This window comes from Sarcophilus harrisii, chromosome 5, assembly GCF_902635505.1.
Source record: "Sarcophilus harrisii chromosome 5, mSarHar1.11, whole genome shotgun sequence".
NCBI classification, from domain to species: domain Eukaryota; kingdom Metazoa; phylum Chordata; class Mammalia; order Dasyuromorphia; family Dasyuridae; genus Sarcophilus; species Sarcophilus harrisii.
In genome coordinates this window covers 274,307,933-274,330,418 of record NC_045430.1, presented here as the reverse complement: position 1 = coordinate 274,330,418, position 22,486 = coordinate 274,307,933, and the positions used below count along the sequence as shown (strand labels likewise).

At 51.9% G+C, this 22,486-nt stretch overlaps 1 protein-coding gene and 1 long non-coding RNA gene across 4 annotated transcripts in view; one reads left to right on the top strand and one right to left on the bottom strand.

The window, feature by feature from the left end:
• The first annotated feature begins 2,788 nt into the window (after nucleotides 1–2,788).
• MPP6 (membrane palmitoylated protein 6) overlaps nucleotides 2,789–22,486 on the top strand; it is a 65,339-nt gene continuing 45,641 nt past the window's right edge. Inside the window, exons 1-2 of one of the 3 annotated variants that reach the window (XM_031940583.1) lie at nucleotides 9,715–9,917; nucleotides 15,022–15,107. In XM_031940583.1, coding sequence (XP_031796443.1) covers nucleotides 15,062–15,107 — 46 coding nt within the window. In that variant the 5' untranslated portion in view covers nucleotides 9,715–9,917; nucleotides 15,022–15,061. Of the gene's footprint in view, nucleotides 2,818–9,714; nucleotides 9,918–15,021; nucleotides 15,108–22,486 lie in introns of those variants that run through there. The other 2 variants (XM_031940585.1, XM_031940584.1) reach the window with 2 other exon arrangements.
• Nucleotides 5,231–9,443, bottom strand: LOC116419609. The gene is made up of 2 exons (XR_004229858.1): nucleotides 9,330–9,443; nucleotides 5,231–7,112 (listed from the first exon to the last, which is right to left on the bottom strand). It is a non-coding gene; the product is annotated as an uncharacterized LOC116419609 (long non-coding RNA).

Below are 22,486 nucleotides of genomic sequence, written 5' to 3'. Positions count from 1 at the left end.
TTTATTCTTGTGGGGAAAGACAATCACCACCAGTCTGTTCTTTCTCTGACTTTGACTGAATGATCTGATCTGACATCTTATCAATATTATCATTCTTGAATGAACAAAGAGCTCCCCTCAGATCAAAGATGGTCCTCTTATTACTTGACAAATTTAGCATCTTATTGCAATTATTACTCTTTTCTCCTCCTTCCTCTATAATGAATTTTCCTCCTCCTCTTCTTCCTCCTCCTTCTTCTCCACCTCTTCCTCCTCTCCTTTTCCTCCTCCTCCTCGTTCTTTTTCTTCTTCCTTCTTTGGAAAGAAATACTCTATACTTCCTAATAACTTCCTGATCACCTGGAGAATGTAGATGCATTACTCAAGCCTTTTGCATTTCTTCTAGAAAGGAGACTAACTCACTCTAGCCGTCAAAGGAGAGTTTAGTGAGAGATGGCTTGGAGAATATTGACCCTAGCTATGTTTCCTTGGTTTCTCTGGACCTAAGTTTCTTGGTACAAAGATGGCATTGGACTAGACAGCCTCCCAACTTCTGTGATCCTATCATGAGAAGCAGGCTCTAGGACCACGGACAAGTTCTTGGCAATACAATGGCGCACCCATCTCACCAGGTTTCTCCCTTCCCAAGAATCTTGACTCAGAGCTGGAAAAAACCTTGGGAACCATCGAGTCCAACCCATTCGTTTTACAGAGGAGTAAATTGATGGCTTGAGAAGGACAGTGATTCATCCCAAGTCATAGAGGTCAGAACAATTGATCCAATAAGAAAATATTAAGTACCAATGCTGTGGGATGTGGGGTGATGCTCTTCCCCCCCCCAAAAAATATTATCTCCATTCATTCCTTCAGCAGGCATTGGTTTGAATGAAGCAGGTTGGTGGGGATCTGGAAGTCAGGAAGATCTGAATTCAAATCCTCCCTCATTCAGGCTGCATGATCCTGGTCAAGTCCCGTAACCTCTCTCTGCCTTAGTTTCCTACCTGGCTCCCAGGGTTAGAGGATCAGATGAGATATATTTGTAAAGCACTTAGCACAGTTCCCTACACAAAGCAGATGCTTTATAAATACTCGTTCTTTCTTTATGTGCAACCTTGTTTCTATTTATCTGTGAACAGTCAGTTCTCCAGTAGCAGAACGAAGGCGAGGAGGATTATTGTGTTTTTTCCTCTCCCTTGACCCTCCCAGAGTAAGGGCTGAGCACATCTCTGAGAGGCGGCCAAGGAGGAAGTGACTAGGAGGCGAGTTTGGCGTCGGAGAGTGCAGGTGCTGGAACCCTGGCCCAGGAACCGCCTCCTCTTCAGAACCGCTCGGTACAAAGGGAGCCGAACACCTCGCCTTAGCTTGGCTCTTCAAAGTTTGTAAGCCTAAGTGATCTCATTCACTCTCACAACCACTCAGCAGCAGCAGCTGCCGTTTCCATTCCATTGACTGCTCTCTAGATAAGAGAGCCCAGGCTTCCAGAGCCCAATTAACGGGCCAAGGCCACCCCGTCAGTCTGTCGACTCGGCAACCCTTCGGTCCTGGTGCTCGGTACAGACTGCAAACAGAAACGCTTCCCCGCTCCCGGGCCGCAGTGGAGCCCTTTTCCGAGGGGGAGGCCCTTGGGCTACGGCCCGTAGCCCAGACTTCCAACGGAGCCACAGGGGCCCGTAACCTGCATCAGCGAAGGAAGTGTTCCACGCTGAGAGTTCCCGCTGTCCTGGGACGCTCCCCCCAACCCCGACCAAAGCACAAAAGCCAGGATATCCCAAAAGTCTTAGGGAGCTTTAGGCTTTCATTGGAGCTCCATAAACAGCAGCCCCCCCCCAGGAGCTGACATTCGGCCGTTTTTATGCTCTGGGGTAGGAGCCAGACGCAGATCGGCGGAGCGCCGGGTCATTGGCCCCGGTCGGCCTCAGTCTCCCCATCTGGAAAGTGGGAGGAAGAACAGTGTCTCTCCCAGCTCCGCAGGGAGGAGTAAACGACATCCTGCCGATAGAGCGTTTAGCACCGGCGTCCGCACGTAGTAGGTGTTCTACAAACATTACAACTGCTCGTTCCTGAGCTTCTCGGGGGTCTCGGGGGCAGAGGGGGTGTGCGCCCGACCCGCGGCTGGGTCACCCACTGCGAGCCTACTGTGCGCTTGGTTCAAGGTCAGTCCCGGACCCCCGGCACTCTGCGAGCGGGAGGGCTTCTCCTCCCGGAGAGTTGCCCCGGCTTCAGCCCGGGAGACCGCGGGCGCGGGGGAGGGGGAGGAGAAGGCCGGCCACCCCCGGGCCCCACGTGGCCGCCCGCGCTCCCGGAGCCAGACGGGCCACGCGGAGCGCGGGCGGGGAGGGGGCGGGGCTCGCGGGGGCGTGGAAGCAGCGGGAGCCGGGTAGGGGGCAGCAGAGGAGCAGCCGAGGGCAGGCGCCGAGCAGGGGCCCCGCGTGCCCCCGCCCGCCAGTCGCGGCCGGCGCACGCGCAAGGGGCCGCGGGCTCGCGCGAACTCCCGGGGGCGGGGCGGCTGCGCGAGGCGGCGGCGGCGGCGGCGGGGGCGGGGCCGGGGGGCGGCGCGAGAGCGAGCGAGCGAGCGCGCGAGGGCCGGAGGGAGGGAGGGAGGGAGGGCCGGCGGGCGGGCAGGCGGGCGCCGCGCCGCGCGGGGACACGCGAGCCGAGCGGAGGGGAGCGCAGCCGCGGCGCTTCTGGCCGCTTCCAGTCCGGCGCCGGGCTTGGTCCATGGGGGGCATCGGCGGCGGCGGCGGCGGCGGCAGCAGCTGAGGGGGCACCGGCGGCGGCCAGAGGCGCGGGGGCTGGAGCGGCGGCGGCGGCGGGGGCCAGACAGCGGGGCGCGAGCCGGTGAGTGAATGCGTGTGCGCGCGTGTCTGTGGGGCTGCCCGCCCGCTCTCGGGCCGGGCCCCCGCCCCCGCGCCCCCTCCTCCGGGCCCCTGCCCCTCCCCCAGCCCGGGCCGAGCCGCTCCCCGAGGGAGGAGGGGGTACGGTTCCAGCCCCGTTGGCACGGCCGGCCCCGCGCCCCCAACTCCCCCGAGTGGGATGGGCAGGGCGGGCGCCTCCCCCCGCGGGGAGGACGGCCCGGGGCGCCTGCGGAAGGTCCGGCCCCAGAGTGGGGGCGCCCCGCCGGAGTTAGTGGGGAGCCCGGCCGCGTGCCTGCGTGCGTGCGTGCGCCCCTGCCTGGGGAGCCGGGGTGCTCCTCGGGCTGCGCCCACACTGCTGCAGTGAGGGCCGGACCCCCGCTGTGCCCGCTGCGTGCCCGGAGGGGCCCGGGAGATGGGACCCCCGCCCGGAATCAGCCGGAACTTTGGGGGCTGCGATCGCTCTGAGGTCATGTCTTACATAAGCCGCCTGGCTTCCCGATCCCCGGGTTTGTCCCCATGCGGCCGGGGCTGCCTGAATGCCCACGGTGGTGACAAATAAGTGGCCTCGCTCAGGACGAGCATGGGCAGCAGCCGGTGCCCGGACCCGCTGCGCCCTCGCCTCGGATGCCTTCTCGGGCGGACCCCCCTCCATTCCATTTCTCCCCGGGGGGAGGGGGCAGAATTTAGAGAGAAATTTATATTCGAGTTAATTATCCCTGGAAAAATCCAGCGATTTAAACCTGAGCACAGCAAAACTGCAGGATTCTCCAAATATCCCCTTCCCCCATCGGATTGGGTTTTTATGGTCTTTATTTACAGAAGTCCCAATGTCAGAGACAGATTTCCCCCGGAGTCTTCCTCCCCTTAAATCCTGACCCGCAGGGCTGCCCAGCAGCCTTTCCTAACTTCTGATTCCATTCCTACTGATGGCCCTAAAGAATTAAGAGCCGTGAACTTGTATGAGTCGTGACTTTGGGGGGAGAAAAAGTATTTTTTAAAATGCGATTGGGGGCTGCTGCCTCCCGAGGAACAGGATCTGAATTTCACCGCCGCTCTTGGCTTTCCGAAAGCCGGGCTGGGCCGGCTTCTGAAACAATAGTAAATAGCCTGGGATTTCAAAGAGGCAAAAGCGATCTAATAAGTAACTAAGAGAATTGATGTGGGCAAAGCGAAAGCCCATCTGTTCCCTCCGCCTTCCTGAGGAGTGCAGACTATGGATTTCTAGGTAATTCTGAAACTTGCGATTTCGTAATGGGAACAGGAGGAAGCCAGGCGGGCTCTTGTCAGCAGTTTTCCTGCGGCAGGTGAGAGGCTCTCCGGTAGCTGCAACTTTGTATCTGATCTTTGTGGCTTTCCCGTGAAATTGAACGGAGCGTTGACAGGACTCCTCCCAGCTCAGCCCGCAGACGGTAGCCAACGTCACTCGCCTTGGAAAAAGAAGGTTCATTTCCCTGAATTGTAGATTTCCCCCGGCCTCCGCATCTTTCCCCCTCGGAGTATCCCTCCGCTGGGGAAGGAAGCCCCGCTATAGGCTGTTCGGATGCAAGTCGGGCTTTTCGTATGGCCCCCGAGCCCTGCTGGTCTGTAATTTGGGGCAGCCTGACTCGCCTCCAGTTGAACCTCAGCGGCTCGTGTTCCAGTGTCCCGGACACAACCACTGGGGGGAGATATTACAGTTTAGATTGACCATAACCCGGGTTCACATGTACTAGCTGTTAATCACGCCCGGGCAGCTCGCCAAATTGCCAGCAATATGTTGGTTGAGGAAGTAGACAGCAGCACATTTTGATCAAGGTGTCTGGTGACATCTTCCTCCCCCCCATCCCCCCCCCTTCTTTTCAAACATGCAAATAGACTGGCTCTCTCTAAAAGCCCATTTAGAGAAAGGAACGGCCTATCTCCAGGTTTCCTATAGATGGTTTAAATATAGACTCGGCATTGGTAGTTTCTGTGATAACTTTAGAGCTTTCTCCAAGAGCCTGACTGTGTTGATTTAGGGATTAGGGGGTCAAGAAAGCTAAGCACGGGGAAGAAGTCTTGAAAGGGCTCTAGTGAGACCTTCCCTCTTTCCAGAGAAGCTCTGTCTCTAAAGTCTCCCAAGCAGATGGGGAGCCTATTTTTAAAGGATTCTAGAGAAGGAGATTTCGAAGCATCTCTTCTAATTCATGCCAGTTTTTTAACACCCACAGGATGAGGAAGTTCTTCTCTTATCATAATAGAGCCGAGATTGGAACCCAAGGCAAGTTCTCGGAGCAGCAAGCTGTCAGTTATGCCCACCACGGAGACTAAAAGGGTTTTGCGTCAGCTGGGCGAGCGTTTCATGTTTCTGTTCAGTACATTGGCTTTAATATCGTTCTTCCTAATTATGCTGGAGGAAAAGCTCAGTAAGCAAAAGAGATTGTTTAGAGAATGTTTACAGGGAATAAAATACAGCTCGAATGTGCAAGAATTAGGGAAGAATTATCTGATCGAATTTTGATGATCAGGATATTATCTCGAGCTTCATGTTTGCTGGGAGAAGAGCATTTTCTTGGCTGATGTAGAACCTGTGCTGCCTCACACACAGTCAGCAAGCTTGAGAAATGGGGCCCAGCCTGTCGGAGTGTCTGCAGTCCCGGCTTGCCAGTCTCTCCTTCTGCGACATTCGTTACCTTTCCCACTTTGGTTCTTTCTAGAAGTGTTTCTTGACTCGTTTCTCTGTCAAAAGAGGCTTCAGTCTTCAGTCTGGCCGGGGCGGAGCCCCAGGCCCGGTGCTATTCCCTTCCCAAGGGGAGAGTAAAGGATTTCAGGCCTCCGGCAGGCATTTCTGGCAGTGTCAAGCACTGGGTCAGGCCCTGGGAATAGAAAATAAAAAGAGTCCCTGCCCTCTAGGAGCTTCTATTCCAATGGAGAGACATGTTCTGGTTTTCTGAGGGAGGGAACCCTGGGAGGGCCAGGGGAGATTTGAACTGTTTTAAAGCAAGCCCAGGAAGCTAGAAGGCAGAGCAGACCAGGCATGGGGCAGAGAGATGGGAGATGGGCCCCACCTCTTGTCTCAGGACCTTAGAGGATGATTGATGGCCTTGGGGAGGGGAGTCCAATGGCAGAAGATCAGAAAGGTCAGGAGAAAGGTTGCCATGGCCTTAGACTGAGAGTGGCTTCTGTCTTTCCACAAGTATTTGCTCAGTAGCTACTGGAGGCAAAGCCCTGCAGAGGCTGTGCTCAAACCCCACCTTCTCCTTCCCCCCCCCCCAAGCGAGGGGCCATGGAGAGAACATGGGCCCTGGTGTCACGATATCTTTATGATGGGCTTTTGAGAAGGTCAAATGAGATCATATTTGTCCAGCGCTGTTACTATTACTGTTATGCCAGATCTTGCCATTGGCCCTTGCCATCCTGCCTCAGCTTCTGCTCACCCTCGGAGCTCCCACTTGTGCTCAGCCTGGCGTCCCCCCCCTCCTCCACAGTGTGGCCACAGCCCCCTAGTATGGCTCCTCCCACTCCAGCTCATCCCACACTGTTGCCAAAGGGGTTTTCGTTTGGGCAGGATTGCTCACAGCAGGTTCTCCTGTCAGCTCCCATCATGGCTCTGCTTCTTCCCCACCTGCCTCCTCCGTCTTTCTGGCCTCATTGGGAGCCCCCAGGCTGAGCTCAGTGCCTGGAGAGCCTCCCTCAAAGCCTCCCTCTGAGACTCAGCTGCAGCCTCTCAGGCCTTTCCTCGCCCTCCCAGGTTGTCTCGGGCCCAGCTTGCACCCCCCTGCTACCTTCCTGTTGTTCCTTCTTGATGGGACAGTTTGGTGTTTGCCTGGGGACTGACCACCAACATGGAGCCTGGTACCTGGATCACAATAACAGCTTCCTAGATGCTTCATCGATCCCCCCCAGAGTCTTTCTGGGGGAATGAGCTTTCTGAAAGGTATCATGGAATAAGGGCTCCAAGGGCTAGTCCAGAAGCCAGAAGGGCCTCCTCTTCCCATGGCTCTCACAGGGAGGACTTCCTCCTCCCATGGCTGTCACGGGGAAGACTTCTTCCTCCTCCCATGGCTATCACCAGGAGGACTTCTTCCTCCCATGGCTGTCACTGGGAGAGCCTGCACAGGCCCCTCCCTGTCCAGCTCATTGCTAGAGGCAGTCACTTGGGCCTGCTGACTCCTGAGGAGCCTCTGCAGCCTCCTACACATCCAGCAGCCGTGGCTCTTTCCAGTGGCCACTTGCTTTGGGCCCAGCCTGGCCTTCTCAGCATCTTTGGTTTTAAGGAAGCCCTGAGTCTGTGGGTCTGGGCCGAAGCTGCTCCTTCAGCTGTTTGGGGAGGAAGAGGGGAGAGCATTAAATGTGGGTCTGGAAGACCTGGATTCAAGCCTCACCTCAGATGGCACCAGCCATTTAACCCATCTGTGTCTCAGTTTCCCCTTTTTGTATAACAGAGTTGGACCAGAGGCCTCCCGGTCCCTCCTGCCAGCTCTAGGTCTGGGGCAGAACGCCTCTGGCTGCTCATGCTCTCCCTCCCTATCACGTCCCACTCTGGACTTCCCTGTGAGGTGGAGGCAGGGAGAACATTCTCTGAGCTTTCCTCTTGTTTGCCTCAAAAGCCCTAGAATCCCTTACAGCTTCTTCCTCCTGCCTGGACACGTCCACATGGAAAAAACAAACAGGTGCCCAGGGCGGCCTTTCTGGGTCCTGCCCTGGGGGGTGCTGGGCCCTCGGGAGTCCTGGATCATGTCTCCCCTCTCAGAGTCACATGGGAGATGCCTTATCTGCTTCTGTGGAGGGAGTCCCCAAGCTGGGAAGTCCCCAAGTTGGTGAAGTCACCAGTGCTTCTTGCCTTGTCCTTTCAGGCATTAGTAAGGCCACGTATTGGACTTCTTTACAACTAATTCAGCGACTGTCCCGCCTTGGAGGGTTCTCCTCTCCCTGGGGCTAGCGGTCCTCGGGAGCTGGGGCTGGCTGCTTTCGCCCCCTTCCCCACCCTGTCTCTGCAGTGCTGCCTCCCTCACTTGGCCCGCTCCTCTGCAGACCCCGGGACCCTCCCACCCTTTCCCAGCTCTGGGCCCAAGGCCCGCCCCTCGCCAGACTGGGTTGCTTCCCACGCACACCTCTGAGTAGTTCTGCTATATTTTTTGCCGCTTGGAATCCACTTTCTCCACTTAATGTGGTGCATTTGGGGACCAAAGGGAGGGCCGAGGGGCAGGCTTTGTGTGGCTGGGGAGGGTCGGGAGAGGTGGAAGGGAGGATGTCTGAGGCCCAGGGCCTCCTGTGAGATGGGGAGTTGGAGACCTCCCCTTCCTATGGGGGAGACAGGAGCTAGGGCAGGGCCTGCTGCCCCTCTGCACTTTGGGGAGAGGCTGCTGGGTTTAGCCCAAGGCACCCGAGGGGTTGGGGCTGGTTCCTCCAGGGAAGAAGTGAGAAAAGTGTAGGAGCAGAGAACTGAGAGCTGACTTTGGAGACACGGTTGGAGTCTCAGCTCGGCTACTTGCCTGTGTAACTGGGCTGAGGCCCTCAACGCCCCGACCTCGGTTTTGGGCAGTGGGGCAGGTGTGCCGAGTGACCTGGAATCTTTCCCAGCTGTAAAAGGTCTCACACCGGGGCTTTATTGTGGTCTCCCTAAAGCCCGCCACCACGGGCGCCTCTCTCGCCTTGGCCCAGTGACCACATGGAGTTCTGGGCCTCGAGTCCGCGAGCCTCCATCAGGTCACCAGTTGTGTCCCCCGGACGAGCCCCGGCTGAGCCTGCGCAGGGTGGGATTGGACCTGACCTTGGGCCTGCCCTCCCAAGTGCTTGGGAGACTGGTATGCGGCCAGGTAGGCAGAGACTGGGCACGGTAAACGTGACTACCGGCATTAATGTTGTTACTGCTCGCGTTGCTCCCTGGGAGAGACCCAGCTACTGAGCTTTCCATGTTCAGTTGAATTGAAAATATTTCATTTCATTTCCTAGTTAAAGACGGTCTGTTTCTTACACGTTTGTTTTCCTCCCTGACTCATTCTGCACAACTGTTCCAAACCTTTTCTGTCCCCTCCCCCCCCCACACCCCCAGCCATGGCCCAGCGCCCCAGGGCTACAGGCCCGGCTCCCCTGCCCTCCCCTCCTTACAGCTGGGTGTTCGGCCACCCTCCCACCCCTGTCCAGCTCAGCCCCTTCCCCCGGTCTCCCGTCATTCTGGCTTCTCAGTCCCCCCTTCCCCCCTCCCACTCTTAGACTCGGAAAAGTTGCCCAGCCTGAAGCCTCCCCTCGGCCACCGTGGGACCCTGGCTCTAGGCTTCTCTCCCGGGTTCTCCATGACTTCCTCGACCCCTGCTCTTCTTCTCCCACCTCTTTGGGCCGTTCCCAAGCTGCCTCCTGCCTCCCTTCTCAGCCCCATTGAGGGGCACCTTCTGGAGACCTCTCCAGGCTTCCTGGCCCTTCTCAGAAGTGGCTCGGGCTGGGTTCTGCCACAGGCTGCTTCTCTCATTTACTTAGACTTGACAAAGGGCCTCCCCGTGCCCCTGGCCCTTTTCCCTGCCTTGATGGGGCACCCACCCGTTCCTGCACCGGGGCCTTTGACTGGCTCCCCCGGCCTGTGGTTTCACTTCCAGAAGTGGGATTGATTGGCTGGTTTTGAGGGCTCCGTGAATCGGATTTGGGCGCGGGATGTAGTGAGATTAAGCTGAATAATCGTGGAGCTACAAGATGCTTTCTCTGGTCTGGTGGTTGGTGGAGCCTCACTCTCCTGCGGGTATTTGTTGGGAAGTGGAAGGTGCAGAAGCTGCTGCTCAATCGGGGCCTCCTGTGCTCCCTCCTTCCTTACCAAGGGCCTTAAGCTTCTGCCCTTTGTTCTGGAGCAGCCGGAGTTCTGAGTTCTCTCAGGGGAACCTTGGGGCTGACTATGGGTCGGCCAGCCCAGCTGTGACCTCACAAAGGGAGCGGCTGCCCCGAGGGCGGGGTCGGGGGGCAGGGCCCTCGGGCCTCCACAGGTAGCCGGCCCTTCTGCCATCCCACTGCCCGTAAGGTGCCCAACCATCCGTGCGCCCAGACCTCGCGCCATCCGGCGCCGGCTCCGCGTCGTCCCTGATCTAAAGGAGGCCGCTACCATGACTGGGCATTCTTCTGAGTTTGGGAAGGAGAAAAGTAAGTGGCGGGGCTGGGAGCCCCTTGTGGCCGCAGAGGTTTCCAAAAAACAAAACCCCCTCTCGGACCCGTTATGTTATAGATTACTGGGGCAAAGGAGGGGAACCTGGCATGGTGGGAATTCACAGATCCTGGAAGGTAATGACTGCCCTCAGTTGTAGAATCACAAAACAGTCAGAGTCCCATGTGATTTTCCCCAGGGTGTTAGGGGGCTAGTTCTCCACGTCCTCCGAAGAATTCACAAGTCGCACAAGATTACACACAAATTACACAAGTTAGTTACACAAGGTGTAGGAAGATTGTCCTGAAGCGCTTCGGTTCTGCTGCTGTTTGGGCCCATTTAAAATTCTTTTCTGCCGCTGCAACAGCCTAGTCAGTGGGGGATGCATGTGACCTGGCCGGCTCTCCAGCCATTCCTACCTTGGCCTCTCTGGCTTGGTCTGAATTTGGGTGGGTTCTGATAGGACCCCTGTTGCCTTAAACACAGTAGGTGCTATGAAAGGCGTGTTTAAACTGGATCTCAGCCACCTGATTCTATTTGTGTAATTAGCCCTTTGCCCCTGCCTAAGTTTCCCTTTTAAAGAGTTTTTGTTTCTGTAGATGGCAGAACTAAAGCAAACACCTGAAGAAACTCGGGGTGGTCTTGCAGTAGTTCTCAGTCCTAGAGCCTTCTAAAACTCTGACTTTTTACAGAGAACAGACAAAGAACCAGATAATTATAGCAAGTTATTTGTTTCCCCTTGAAGATAGGGACTATGGCTCATGAAACACCTCAATAAGCAACTTTGCTTGACCCCTGAATGAACGGGTCCCAGGTGGTGCCGGAGCTCTGTCGGTTGGGCGGCCCTTTCCCCACTCCAGTCTTAGTTGTGACCCTGGCCTGTGACTTCCCCCAGCAAGAATCTCTCTACTCCTTTCAGTTGTCAGGCCAGGGTCACGTGATCAGCATGTATCCGAGGGAGGGCTTGTGCCCAGGGCTAGAGAACTGCCTGGAGGCCCTGAGAGGTGGTGCAGGCGGAGGTGTCCAAGGCAGCCCTTGCACCCGGGCCAGCTCCCACTGCATCGCCCGGGCTGCCTGGTCTCTCGGCTGCAATTCCCTGGGATGGGGGAACTTTCAGACTCTTGTGCCCCATAGATAGCCCACCCCTTCTCTTTCCTCCTGGATCCTCTCTTCTTCACTACTGCCAGCAGCCTCCTCCCTGGGTGGGCAGCCTCGGGGAGCTCCAAGGGCATGGTAGTCCTACTTTGTGGGCACTTTGCTGTGGGGTCACCCTCGCCCCCCACAGTGCCTGGCACATAGTAACTGATGCCTGAATGCCTGTGACCGACTCAGTATCAGAAGCCGGTGTACCTGGAGGGAGCTTCCTACATCCTTTCCACTTCCCTTCCATTCTTTCTCCCAGGCTCTTCTGTTTCTTCCTCCCTCTTTAGAAGCCTGGAATTGAAACCATTTGGTTGGTACCGAAGAGAGCCTGACTAGACTGCTAGTCTGGCCTTTTAAATAATATACTAAGTCTACAATCGCATGTGTAATGATAATTAGGAAATAAAAGCCAAAGGAATTTTATTTGGGTGACATTTTCATGTATCTAATCATCGGTGGAGGCACCTCAGCATAGCATCTCTTTTTTTTCTTTAATATAATCTTAAATAATTTAGTTTTAGTTATAAATTGTTATCAGACCAAAAAAAAAAAAAAAAAAAGCATTCAAGGGTTTTTAGCTGCAGTTAGTATGCAGGATGCTCAACATCCGAGGAGTTGTATTTGGAATCAGAGATGGTGGGGACGTTAGAGAGGAGATGCTGGACAGTGATGATGGAGAGAGTGTCCGAGATGGCCTTGGCCCTTTAGAGGGTTCAAGGAGGGTAGAGAGGTCCCCAGGCCCTTCTTATCTGTGTTGGAAATGGCCATCCCCTACAGAGTTGAGGTTTGGAGCTCTCATGGCACAGTTAGAGTGCATGTGGCTGGGAAGTGTTTCCAGTGGCCCTCCCTGAAATGCTTACCTGGAAACGTTTGTGTGGGTAGTAATGAGGTTCTTGATAGAACAGGTAATGTGCTGCGAGAAGGGGGACCAGACCAGTGTTTCTTACAGTGTCTGAGGACCTGGGACGAAGGCCTCCGAATTTTACTGTGGGAGAGGGAATGTGCCTCCTGAGAATTGAGGACTTTGGTCAAGATGGCCTGCTGCTGCTGCTGCTGCTGCTGCTGGAATTTGGGCCTATCTGTGCACTTATCTCCCAGCTAATGTGAGAAGTTCCGGGAGGTCCCAGCCCCATTGCCACGTCATTGGGTGATGGCTGCCCCAGAGTGCACCTTGCCCAGAATCAGTACTGATCTAATACAACTTAGGTTTTTAATATCATCGTTATTTTATGGCCAGGGACTTGGGCAGGTGGCTGATGCAGAAGGGCAGTAAGTGAAGGTCTCCTTAGGAGAAGCTGCAGACATGTTTCCTCCCTAGAATTTGTTATTTATTGGAATCGAATTTTCTCTTTGGTCTTAACGGAAAGGTTTCTCCCTATTGTAGGATGGAAGAGATGTCTGTGGAAGGTAGATGACAGCGTTAAATTTTGCCTTTGATTTTGTGAGCTTAAGTCAAATAAGGAAGAATTCCCGCCAGATGAGCTAATGATGAAAGAAACAATGGGATTTATATCCATATTTTAAATGGCATTACTGATTATATTGCTGAATGTTAATTACAAATGTTTGGAGCCGGCCGGGGATCTTGGGAGATAATCCCAGAGTCCATTCTGGTTTTGCACTGGAAGGGAAGGGACTCGAGGTTAAATGCCTCAGTAGGCTCTCGGCATTGGGGACATTGAATTGTGGAAGGTCACATGACCAGGCAGAGATAAAGCCCATGCTGGAGCCAATTCCCAGTCCAGTGTTCTTGTGCTCTGCTGTCAGAGAGGCTAAATGTCCTCTGGGCCAAAGCTTATCTTTGGGTACTTTTGTGTGCTCTCCTTATTTTTAGCATTTACTTCAATTTTAAGATTGCCATAAAGCCATCTTATGATACCATTTCCCCTGGTTTCCCTCGGCTAGGAATAGGAACTGATTAAACAGAAAACATGTTGATTTGGAAAATCCACATAAAGAAAATAGTGGTTGCAGTGACCCTTGGCCACCAGTGAATAACTTGTTTGAAAACATTTAAAAGTGCCTTTTTCCTTTCGGCATTAGCTACAAGTGCTCCATTTGGTCTTAGATTTTTGTGGAGGAGGAGGAGGGCAGGAATCCTCCAGAACAACAGGCTACCTGTGTACCTGCTGATTTGGGGAGAGCAGATTGCTGAGGCTTCTGGGAACACAAAGCCGCACAGGAGGGACAGGAAACGGTTTCTTCTGAATTCTGAAGACTGGGAGTGAAACAATCTGATGAGGACGACAAAATAGAGGCTGTCGGGGAAGCTGAGGATAGGTTAGGTAGCGGGAAGGATCCCCAAATGGTGCCGTCCCAGAATGTCTTAGCTTGGAGTCTGTGATCTTGTTTTAAGTTAGTGCTATGATAAATAGAGTACTTGGCCTGATCTCAGGAAGCTCTGAGTACAAATGTCACTGTAGCCATTTAAATGAGCAAGTAAGTGACTTTTTAACTTCTGTCTGCCTCAATTCCCACAGCTCTAAAGGGGAGATAATAAAAGCAGTTATTTCGTTGCCCCCGCCAGGGTTGTTTTAAGGGTCAGATGAGAAGAGATTTATAAAATGCTTTGTAAACCTTAAAGTGCTATATGAAGAAGCACAATTACTTAACAGTATTTTGATAATAGCATTTCACAATCATTTGAATATGATTTTCTTTGTAATCCTCTGTATTTAATTTTTTGCATTTTAATGACATGAGTCTGAAAAGGGGATCTCTAGGCGAGCTCCCGCGGCCTGCCTGTGCAGGGGCCCAGTGCATGGAAGGGCAGGGAGCTCTGGGGGAATGAGACCAGGGCTTCTGAGGCTCGGAGCGAACGGGAGTTGCCGAGAAGAGGGCAAGGACCCAGGGCTACGGTAGCTCTCCGGGGCAGAAGGAGCGAGATGGTGACGGCAGGCAATGGAGCAGGCAGAGCCAGCTGCTGAGGAAGGACCAGGATGACAATGACTCCCCATGCGCTGATCTCCCACTGCCCCATGAGGAAGGAGATGGGGTCTCTCAGAAGAGGCTGTAGTAGAGGCTGGGGTGGGGTGGGGGTGGGGGGCTTTCCCTAACAAAAGACAAGCCCGATTTAGAAACATGTTCCCTGATCTTCTGTGGTGAGTTCAGAGGCCTGAGAAAATTGGTGGCTGGGGCTGCTCAGCCCCGGGCACTTCTCTGAAAGCCTGGTGAGAGGGGAAAAGTGTTGGAGGAGCGGAGGAGGCAGATACCCCAGGTTTTTTTTTTTTTGTTTGTTTTGTTTTTGTTTTTGTTTTTGTCATGAACTTCATGATCAATGGGGGGGCAAGGTGGGGTGGAGAGGAAGAGAGAGGTTTGGATCAGAAATGGAATTTCCTTTATCTAGAATACACACACACACACACACACACACACACACACACCACAGTCATAGCAAGATGATTCTCATTACTTTGGGTTTCTCGTTTGCCTAACTTTTCCCCGGCTGCCCGCCCACTCCAGGAGGCCTTTTTTTGTTCCTCCTGACGTCCAGAGGGCAGCAGCGGAACCTTGGGCCTGACGTCGGGCCGGCCGTCCTGCTTTCACCCAGCACCTGCTCGTTGGTGACGCGGTGGGGTCTGTTCCCCCGCCTTCTCTGGGGGCATTACTTGTTAGTTCTTTGGCGTCTGCTATAGTCCAAGTTTTGTAGCCATGCGGCGCCAGCAGTCCAATGTTGGTTTTAGAAAGGTTTTGGCCGTGGCTCTGATGGGAAGCCGGGGATCACGGAAGGAGCTTCGCGTCTTCCTGTAGGCCATCCAGCCCGCTTTCCTCCACTTGTTTAATTCCGGCCCCGTCCCTCTCTTCCATCTGTCAGACATCCACGCTGATAGACAAGAGCAATAGGCTGAATGTCCAGATTTGTGCTGTAGTCAGACAATAGGCGTTCTTCATCCACTTGAGCTTTCCCGTGTGGATGGGCAGGCCCAATTCCTCCTTTAAGTGATTATAGATTTCTTTCAGGGAGCTCTGCAATATTCCTGGACTTGATGTAATCAGCACAATGTCATCAGAAAACAAGAACGTCTGGAGGACTTCACCATCGACAGGTAATCCCTCCCTCCCAAGCCTGGACTCTGCACTGAATGACTATCTCACTGACACACAGTGTGACGAACCCACATCTGATCCTTTCCTGTCCCTCACTTGGATGTCCAAGTTCAGAGAGCTGTTGAACAAGGTCATTTCTGTTGTTCTATTTTTTGGAACTCCTCGGTGGTTTTTATGTGTAGATGAGAGACGGCTTGTTGGAAGAGAGAGCCTGTAAAGTGGGATTTAGCTTTACTGAATCAAATGCTTTGTTGTGTTCAATGATTCTGAGCTTAGGGGACCTTGCATTCTCAGTGTCTTTCTGTCAGTTATGAAACAGTAAGATAAGGGTCCACTTTTGAACGTGGCTTGCAGAAGCCTGCCTGCTTCCGACTAATCTCCCCATTGAGGGTGCTCCCTCGGCGTCTGACTGATGTTCACAGAGATTTTGTGTAAATGGGAGATGAGGCATAGAGATCTGGGTCCATTTACTGGCAACCTCATGGTAGCGTTTTTTGGTGTTTACAAAGGCAAACATTGATTGCACGACTTTGGTACTTTCCCCTCCTTCAGAGTGTTCTCACCATTGGATAGCCTCCAGCAAGGGCCTTCTGTATGGCTACTGGACCCGTTTGGACTTTCCTGCCTCTCCCATAAGTGTGCTCAGAATCGCAGTATCAGGACCCCAGACCAGTGAGGAAAAAGTGTTGTAATGAGTCTGCAAATGTTTTCCATTTTTTCTCTGTCATCTGTTTTCATCTGTAAGTGCCTTTCAGCTGCTTTAGCCTCTGCAGCAGCAGGTCCTGGCACCAGGCTGCACCTTCCCCAGAGATGGTTTCCCGGGATGACAACCAAGGACACAGGTCTGCAAGTTCCCAAAGTGCTTGGGTCCAGCATCCTGAGCCGTCTGCAACAGGCTCCTAAGGGAGATGGTGCTCAAGATGACTTGCCTGGAAAACACTGCTTTAGGTCTCTTCTTTGGGGTGCTCTGCCTCCATGTTCTTAGTTTCCTTATTTGTAAAATGGAAGGGCCCTACTAGATAATCTCGGAGGTCTTCCAGCTCTAAGTCATAGAAAAATCCAAAAAGTGATATGATCCTAACTAGCTATGTAAAATTATGGTCACACTTGATCTAATTTCTGTTGTCTGTTTCCCCTTTTATATTGTTATTAGCTTGCTTAAATAGTTCAGAATTGTACTATTTTTAAGTGCACGCCATATCTTTTTGTTTTGTGCCATAAATTCTTTTTTTCTAATAGTAGCTTTTTATTTTTCAAAATACAGGCAAAGATAGTTTTCAACATTCACTCTTGCAAAATCTTGTGTTCCAGAATTTTCTCCCTCCCTCCCTTTGACAGCAAGTAATACAATATAGTTTAAAGATGTGCGATTCTTCTATACATATTTCCACATTATCATGTGCACGCTGTATCTTTTTCTCATCATTATTAGTTTTTCTTGTTTTTCACTAATTATGATTTTAGCCCTGGCAAACTGATGGCATTGAATGTACATGGCTAATCAGGGATAATTGCACACAGGTCACAAGTCTTTTCTGTCTTTTAAATAATCGATTTCATTTTTTTCTGTGATGTTACTTGGTGTTCTCCATGAACAATGTCTGCCAGTACTTTTCTTGAAAGTATTGATAAATTATGCATCCCTTTGATCCAACAGTATCTCTATCTATCTATGGGCTTGTATCTCAAAGAGATCATAAAAAGGGAAAAGGGCCCATGTGTGCAAAAAAAGTTTGTAGTGGCCAGAAACTGGAAACTGTGTATGGATATCCATCAGTTGGAGAATGGCTGATAAGTGATGGCATATGGATGTTATGGAATATTATTGTTTTGTAAGATGGTTTCAGAGAGGCCTGGAGAGGCTTGCCTGAGAACCAAGAGAACATTGTATATGGCAACAACAAGATTATGCGATGATCAACTGATAGATGTGGCTCTTTTTTGACATTGAGGTGATTCAAGCCACTTCCAATAGATTTGTGATGGAGAGAGCCATCTGTATCCAGAGAGAGGATCATGGGGACTGAATGGGGATCATAGCGTAGTAATTTTCATCTTTTTGTTGTTGTTTGCTTTTTTTTTTCTTTCTCATTCCCCCCCCCTTTTTATCTGATTATTCTTGTTTAGCATGATAAATGTGGAAATTTATATAAAAGAATTGCACATGTTTTATATACATTGGATTACTTGCTGTCTAGGATTGGGGGGGAGAACAATTTGGAACAAGAGGTTTTGCAGTGGTGAATGTTGAAAACTATCTTTACATGTATCTTGAAAATAAAAAGCCACTAAAAAGTTTAATGATATAAATGAATATAAAGGCATGAGGCTTCTGGGTAATCTACAAGACTCATCATCTCTTTTCTCCCTTTCTCTCTCCTTCTTCACCTTTTCCCTCCTTTGCACTGAAGTTACCAAGCCTTAGTATCTACAATGATTTTATCTGGAGGGTGTCTCAAGTTCTTGGGACTGCTTTTTTCATGCTCTGTAACTGAGGGTAGCACAGCAACTATTTTCGTGGGGTTTTCTACTTTTTGTGGATACTGATCACCAGTAATACATGAGGACCAAGTGAAATACTGTGTCCAGCTGTTTGGGGGTCTTCAAGGAGATCCTGTGTGCAACAACAACAAGGAGCTGGGATTCCAGTTGGAAGGAGCTTGTCTAAGCATGGGGTGAGAGCAGGGCCACACGGGCTCATTGTCGGATTGAGTAGCCTCGGGCTCGGACACATGGATGGCCTCCTTTCTGTCCCTGTGATCTGTGGCCATTCATGTGTTCTGCTTCCGTTCCTTTGTGTCACGATGTTCACTAGCACCTTCCGTGTTTCCCTGAATGCATCCTGCTGTTTCCTACACATTTGACATATGCAAGCTCTAGAATATTAGTGCATTCACCCTGGAAAGGACTCCCCTGCTCAGACTTCTCCCAGCTGGAGAGTCGGTCTCCAAGTAATGGAAGTTAATGTGGCTGCTTTTTGTTAGTTTAAATCGCGTCTGACTCTCGGTGACCCCATTTGGGGCTTTCTTGGCAGAGATGATGCAGGGGTAGCCATTTCCTTTTCTGGCTCCTTTTCCAGCTAGGAAGTGTCTGAGGCAGGATTTGAATTTGGGAAGAGGCTTCTTGATGTCCAGGTTCAGCGTCTCGCCCACGGTCCCACCTGGCTACCCACTATTGCTTCACTCTTTTTTGCCTGTGCCTCGTGTCTGTTCCTTCTTTGCTTTTGTTTCTCTAGAATGGTAACAAATCTTCCAACACGAAGAAAAAAAATGTGGGTGCCACAAGTTGTGAACCTCTGGGCTTTGTCGGATGCTCAGCAGTGAATGCGATTCTCACCTGAGATGGGGGGATCGCAAGAGGGCTTGCCACCTGGCATCGGCCCCGGTCGGATCCGCCGAGGGACAAACAGCTATCGAAGCTTCCGGCAAGATGAGAGATCGCGGAGGAGGGTTCGGTCCCTGGTACAAAGTGCCCAAAGCAGCAATTTCTAGTTGCATTTTTAAAATTTAAAAATGGGCACTAACAACCTTTTGTTTTCCATTGGAACCATTTATTCCCACATCTTTGCAGTATTCAGCTCCAGGATCTCATTCTGTCTGTGTCTTAAGTGCTCTAAATATTTGATTTCAAACTTGCTTTGTGAAACTTGTAATTTGTATGAGGTCTGTCATGAGACTTTTATTTTTGTAATTTTTTGGTGAAGGCTCTTCTGGACCCAGAGTCTTCTTCATACGGTGCCTGGTGCGTCCCTTAGTGGGACCCAAGGTGGGGTGGGGCGCAGCGCAGGATAACACACTGCTAGCTGGCATCCTCTCATTAGGTTCTGGCTCATAATTTGGGAAGCTGTGGCCTCCTGGGGTGGGGGCTTGTCCCTGCCTTGCGGGCTCGGCCTTGGAGCGCCGGATCCTGGGTCCTGCCCGGGAGCTCCTAGAGAGCCTTTTGTAGTTGTGCCCCAAGCTCCTGGCACAGTGCCTGGCACACAGTGAGTGCTTCGCGCAGGCCTTTCCATTCACTCAGATTCTAGAGTGGGAAGGAACTTCAGGGGCCACCCAGTCCCTCCCCCTCTTCTTACAAAAGCCCAAGGAGGTCAAATGACAAAGCCTGCTGATAGTGAAGTGTCGGAAGCGGGATTCAAACACTGGTCCCATGGCTCCATGGAGCCCCCTCCCCTCCCCCCCGCCCCCGACTCTTCCATGTTGTCTCTGCTGCTGCGGGTGTGGCTTAGGAGAGGAAAGACTGTTGTATACACTGGAGTCTGCCCGCTTCTTTCTGTCCACCCCGTTGGTGGTGATACAGACATAGCCCACAGGGTGTGCACGAGGACTTTGCGGGGTTTTACCCTCAGAGATTGTAGATGTGTATTATTGGGGGAGCCGAGACCATGGGGTTAAGTGACTCGCCCAGGGCCGCACGGCCAGGAGGCGCTAAGTGTCCGGCGCCCCCGTCACCGTGCCGGCGCCCCCTCCGCCCGCTGTCCTGCTGCCCCCAATGAAGACAATTTCTTCTTTCACAGAGTGGTTCTAACTTCTCGGGTCTGTCTATGAAAGGGAAGGAAAGGTGGGTCCTCATGCAGAGCTTGTTTCTTGGAACGCTTTCAATCCCATCAATCACGGCGGGATTTGATTCAAGAATGAACATGTTGACGTGACAGCTGAAATTGAGCCATACATTTTGGATTTGTTGGAAGATGGATAATAGGGACAAATGTCATTTATTGAAATAGTGAAAGTTGTTGCAGATTATCATCACAGGCCAACCTCGGGATTCGCATAGTTATACAAGGTGCAGACGTCCGAGGTAGCCGTTGGCTCTGACACCCTGTTTTCTATGTGTTATTAAGGACCTACTATGTGCTAAGTACCGGGGCCCATCTCTGTCCCAGGAAACTCGCATTCTAATAGGAGAAACAGAGCACCAACAGCCTTGCACAAACAAGATCTGTTTTCTTGGTCGATGCTCTTTGGGCTTTGGGTGTTTCTGGGCTTTTTTGGTTCTCCTGCCTGGGGGACCATTCCTCAGGCTCCGTGGCTGAATTATCCCATTTCATGGCTCCTAATTGTGGCGCCTCCCCACAGCTAATTTAAGTAGCTTTTCTCCCCACTCTGGCTTCAGCTCCATGTGTGAATTATCGCTATGTAACTGGGTTTTGGATGGATCTAACCAGATCCACTTGTGAACCATCAGCTGCTTGTTGGGCATTTTGAACAGGATGTCTGTCCAGTAAGCATCCCCGACTCGGTGTCCAAGCCAGAACTCATTCTTTTCTCCCCAAATTCAGCCCGCTCTCTCCATTTTACTGTTTCTTTCAAGGGCACCAGCATCCTTCTGGTCATCCAGGCTCATGACTTTGGTGCTATTCTTAACGCTCCCATGTCTCCCCCTCCCCAAATTAAATCAGTTGCCAAATACTGTCATTGCCCGCCCCCTCCATGTCTTCTCTGCATCTGTCCCCTTCCCTTGGTCTTTGTCACACCTTGCCTGGATGGGGGGGGGGGGGTAGTCTCCCTGTCACAGGTCATTTCCCACACCAGTGCGTCCTTCCCTGAGCTGCTTTTTTCCCCACTGAATCTTGTGACTTCACCAATGGTGTACAACCTGGGACTCTGCTTCCTCCCCCTACTAGAGGGAGCTTTGGGCAAGAATTGGGAATTTCTCTTCCCAGGGAAGGGAAATAAGTCAGGTGTGAGGGTTTCCCCGTTGGGGAGGAAGCTCCTTGGCTCCCACTTTACTCCTCGGAGGTTACATGGACCAGGGGTCTAAGACGTGGTGGCTATAACCATACCGTGTGACTTTCTCTCCCCCTTCTTGTTTGTAATAGCTTAAACACCATGTCCTATGTGCATAGCATGCACACAGTCATCATCATCAGCCTAAGCTATGTTTCCAACTACCATGAACCCCTTTCTTGCCAACAGTTCCAATGGTCTTGTGATGAAGAAAACCATCTGCACTCAGAGAGAGTGTTGTGGGGACGCAAGCACGGACCATGACGTGGCATTTTCCCTTTTGTGTTTTTGTTTGCTTGCATTTTTTCTTTCTCATTTTTTTCTTTTTTGATCTGATTTTTCTTGTGCAGCAAGGTAATTATGGAAATATGTATAGAAGACTTGCACATGTTTAACATATATTGGATCACTTGCCATCTGGAGGAGGAGGTGGGAGAAGGGAAGGAAAAATTTGGAACACAAGGTTTTACAAGGGTGAATGTTGAAAATTATCCATTCATAGATTTTGAAAATAAAAAACTTAAATAAAAAAAAAGAAAAAAGAGCAGGGCATTTAGAACTGATAAGGTACCTTGGATTCTTTGGAGATTGTGGTATTCTGTGACTCAGCAGCAAGAGAATATGGAGCTTTAAAAAGATGGTTGTAAGATCTCCTCAGTTTTCTGACTGCAGTCCATTCTGTTCATCCCCTTCCGCTCACTTCTGGCGCAGCTCGTTGACCATTTGCAGTTCCCGTCCCACTGAATCCTGTAGTCTGGCAGGTTCGCCATCGATTCTTGTCATGTGCCGTACTTGTATTCTTTCAAGTCGCCAGGAACCAATACCGAGCTATCGCTCTTAGGGAAATACAGGATCAAGTTCTTGCAAGCCTCTGGTCCCTTTTGCTATAGCATTACCCAGTGGCCCTACCATACCAGCAGTTTATTTCCTCTTCCTTTTTCTGCATGTCCCATATTGGACACGTGGGCCACAGTGATACCACTCGTGGCTGACTGAAGCTTCCTTAATGCGCGTGTTTTCTCCATACGGTACATCATAGCAGACGGGGGGCTGCAATACTCGGGGGTTCTTTAAACAGCAAAATCATCAAAAAGCATAACAATCCTAAAACTGGACACTGACTAGAGTGCACAAAGCCACGTGCAGCCTGAGGGCCCAACTAGAGGCTGGAGGGTCTCCTTGTGGGACTTTAGCTGGGGAAGCGGCCTCGGCAGCCCCTTGTCCACAGACGCTCCGGCCCCATGGGTGTCGATTTAGGCATCCAAGTAAATCTTAGCGAGCAGGTGAATTCACAAACATGGACCCCACAAATGGCGGGGATCGGTTGTCTGCTGCTCATTCACTTGGGTTCACCTGTTTGGATTGCGACCCCAAGACCTTGGGGTTCTTGGAGCATCTGGGAGCCAGAGAGACTCGGCCGGGTGTCCAGGCCATGGAGCCTGACCCTCTGTCTCTTCCTTTGTTCCATGTGGATGATGATTGAGTTAGGAGGGACTTCTTTCTGTGGTGGCTTCTGTCAAAGAATGTCCTTGGCTGCCTAAGAACTTGCCCATGATGATCTGAACTTGCCAGGAGAGACTTTGAGTGTGTTTCGGCTTAGCGCAGCTCTGTGAAATGGAGAATAACTGGTATTTTGGGGGTGTGGAGGTGGG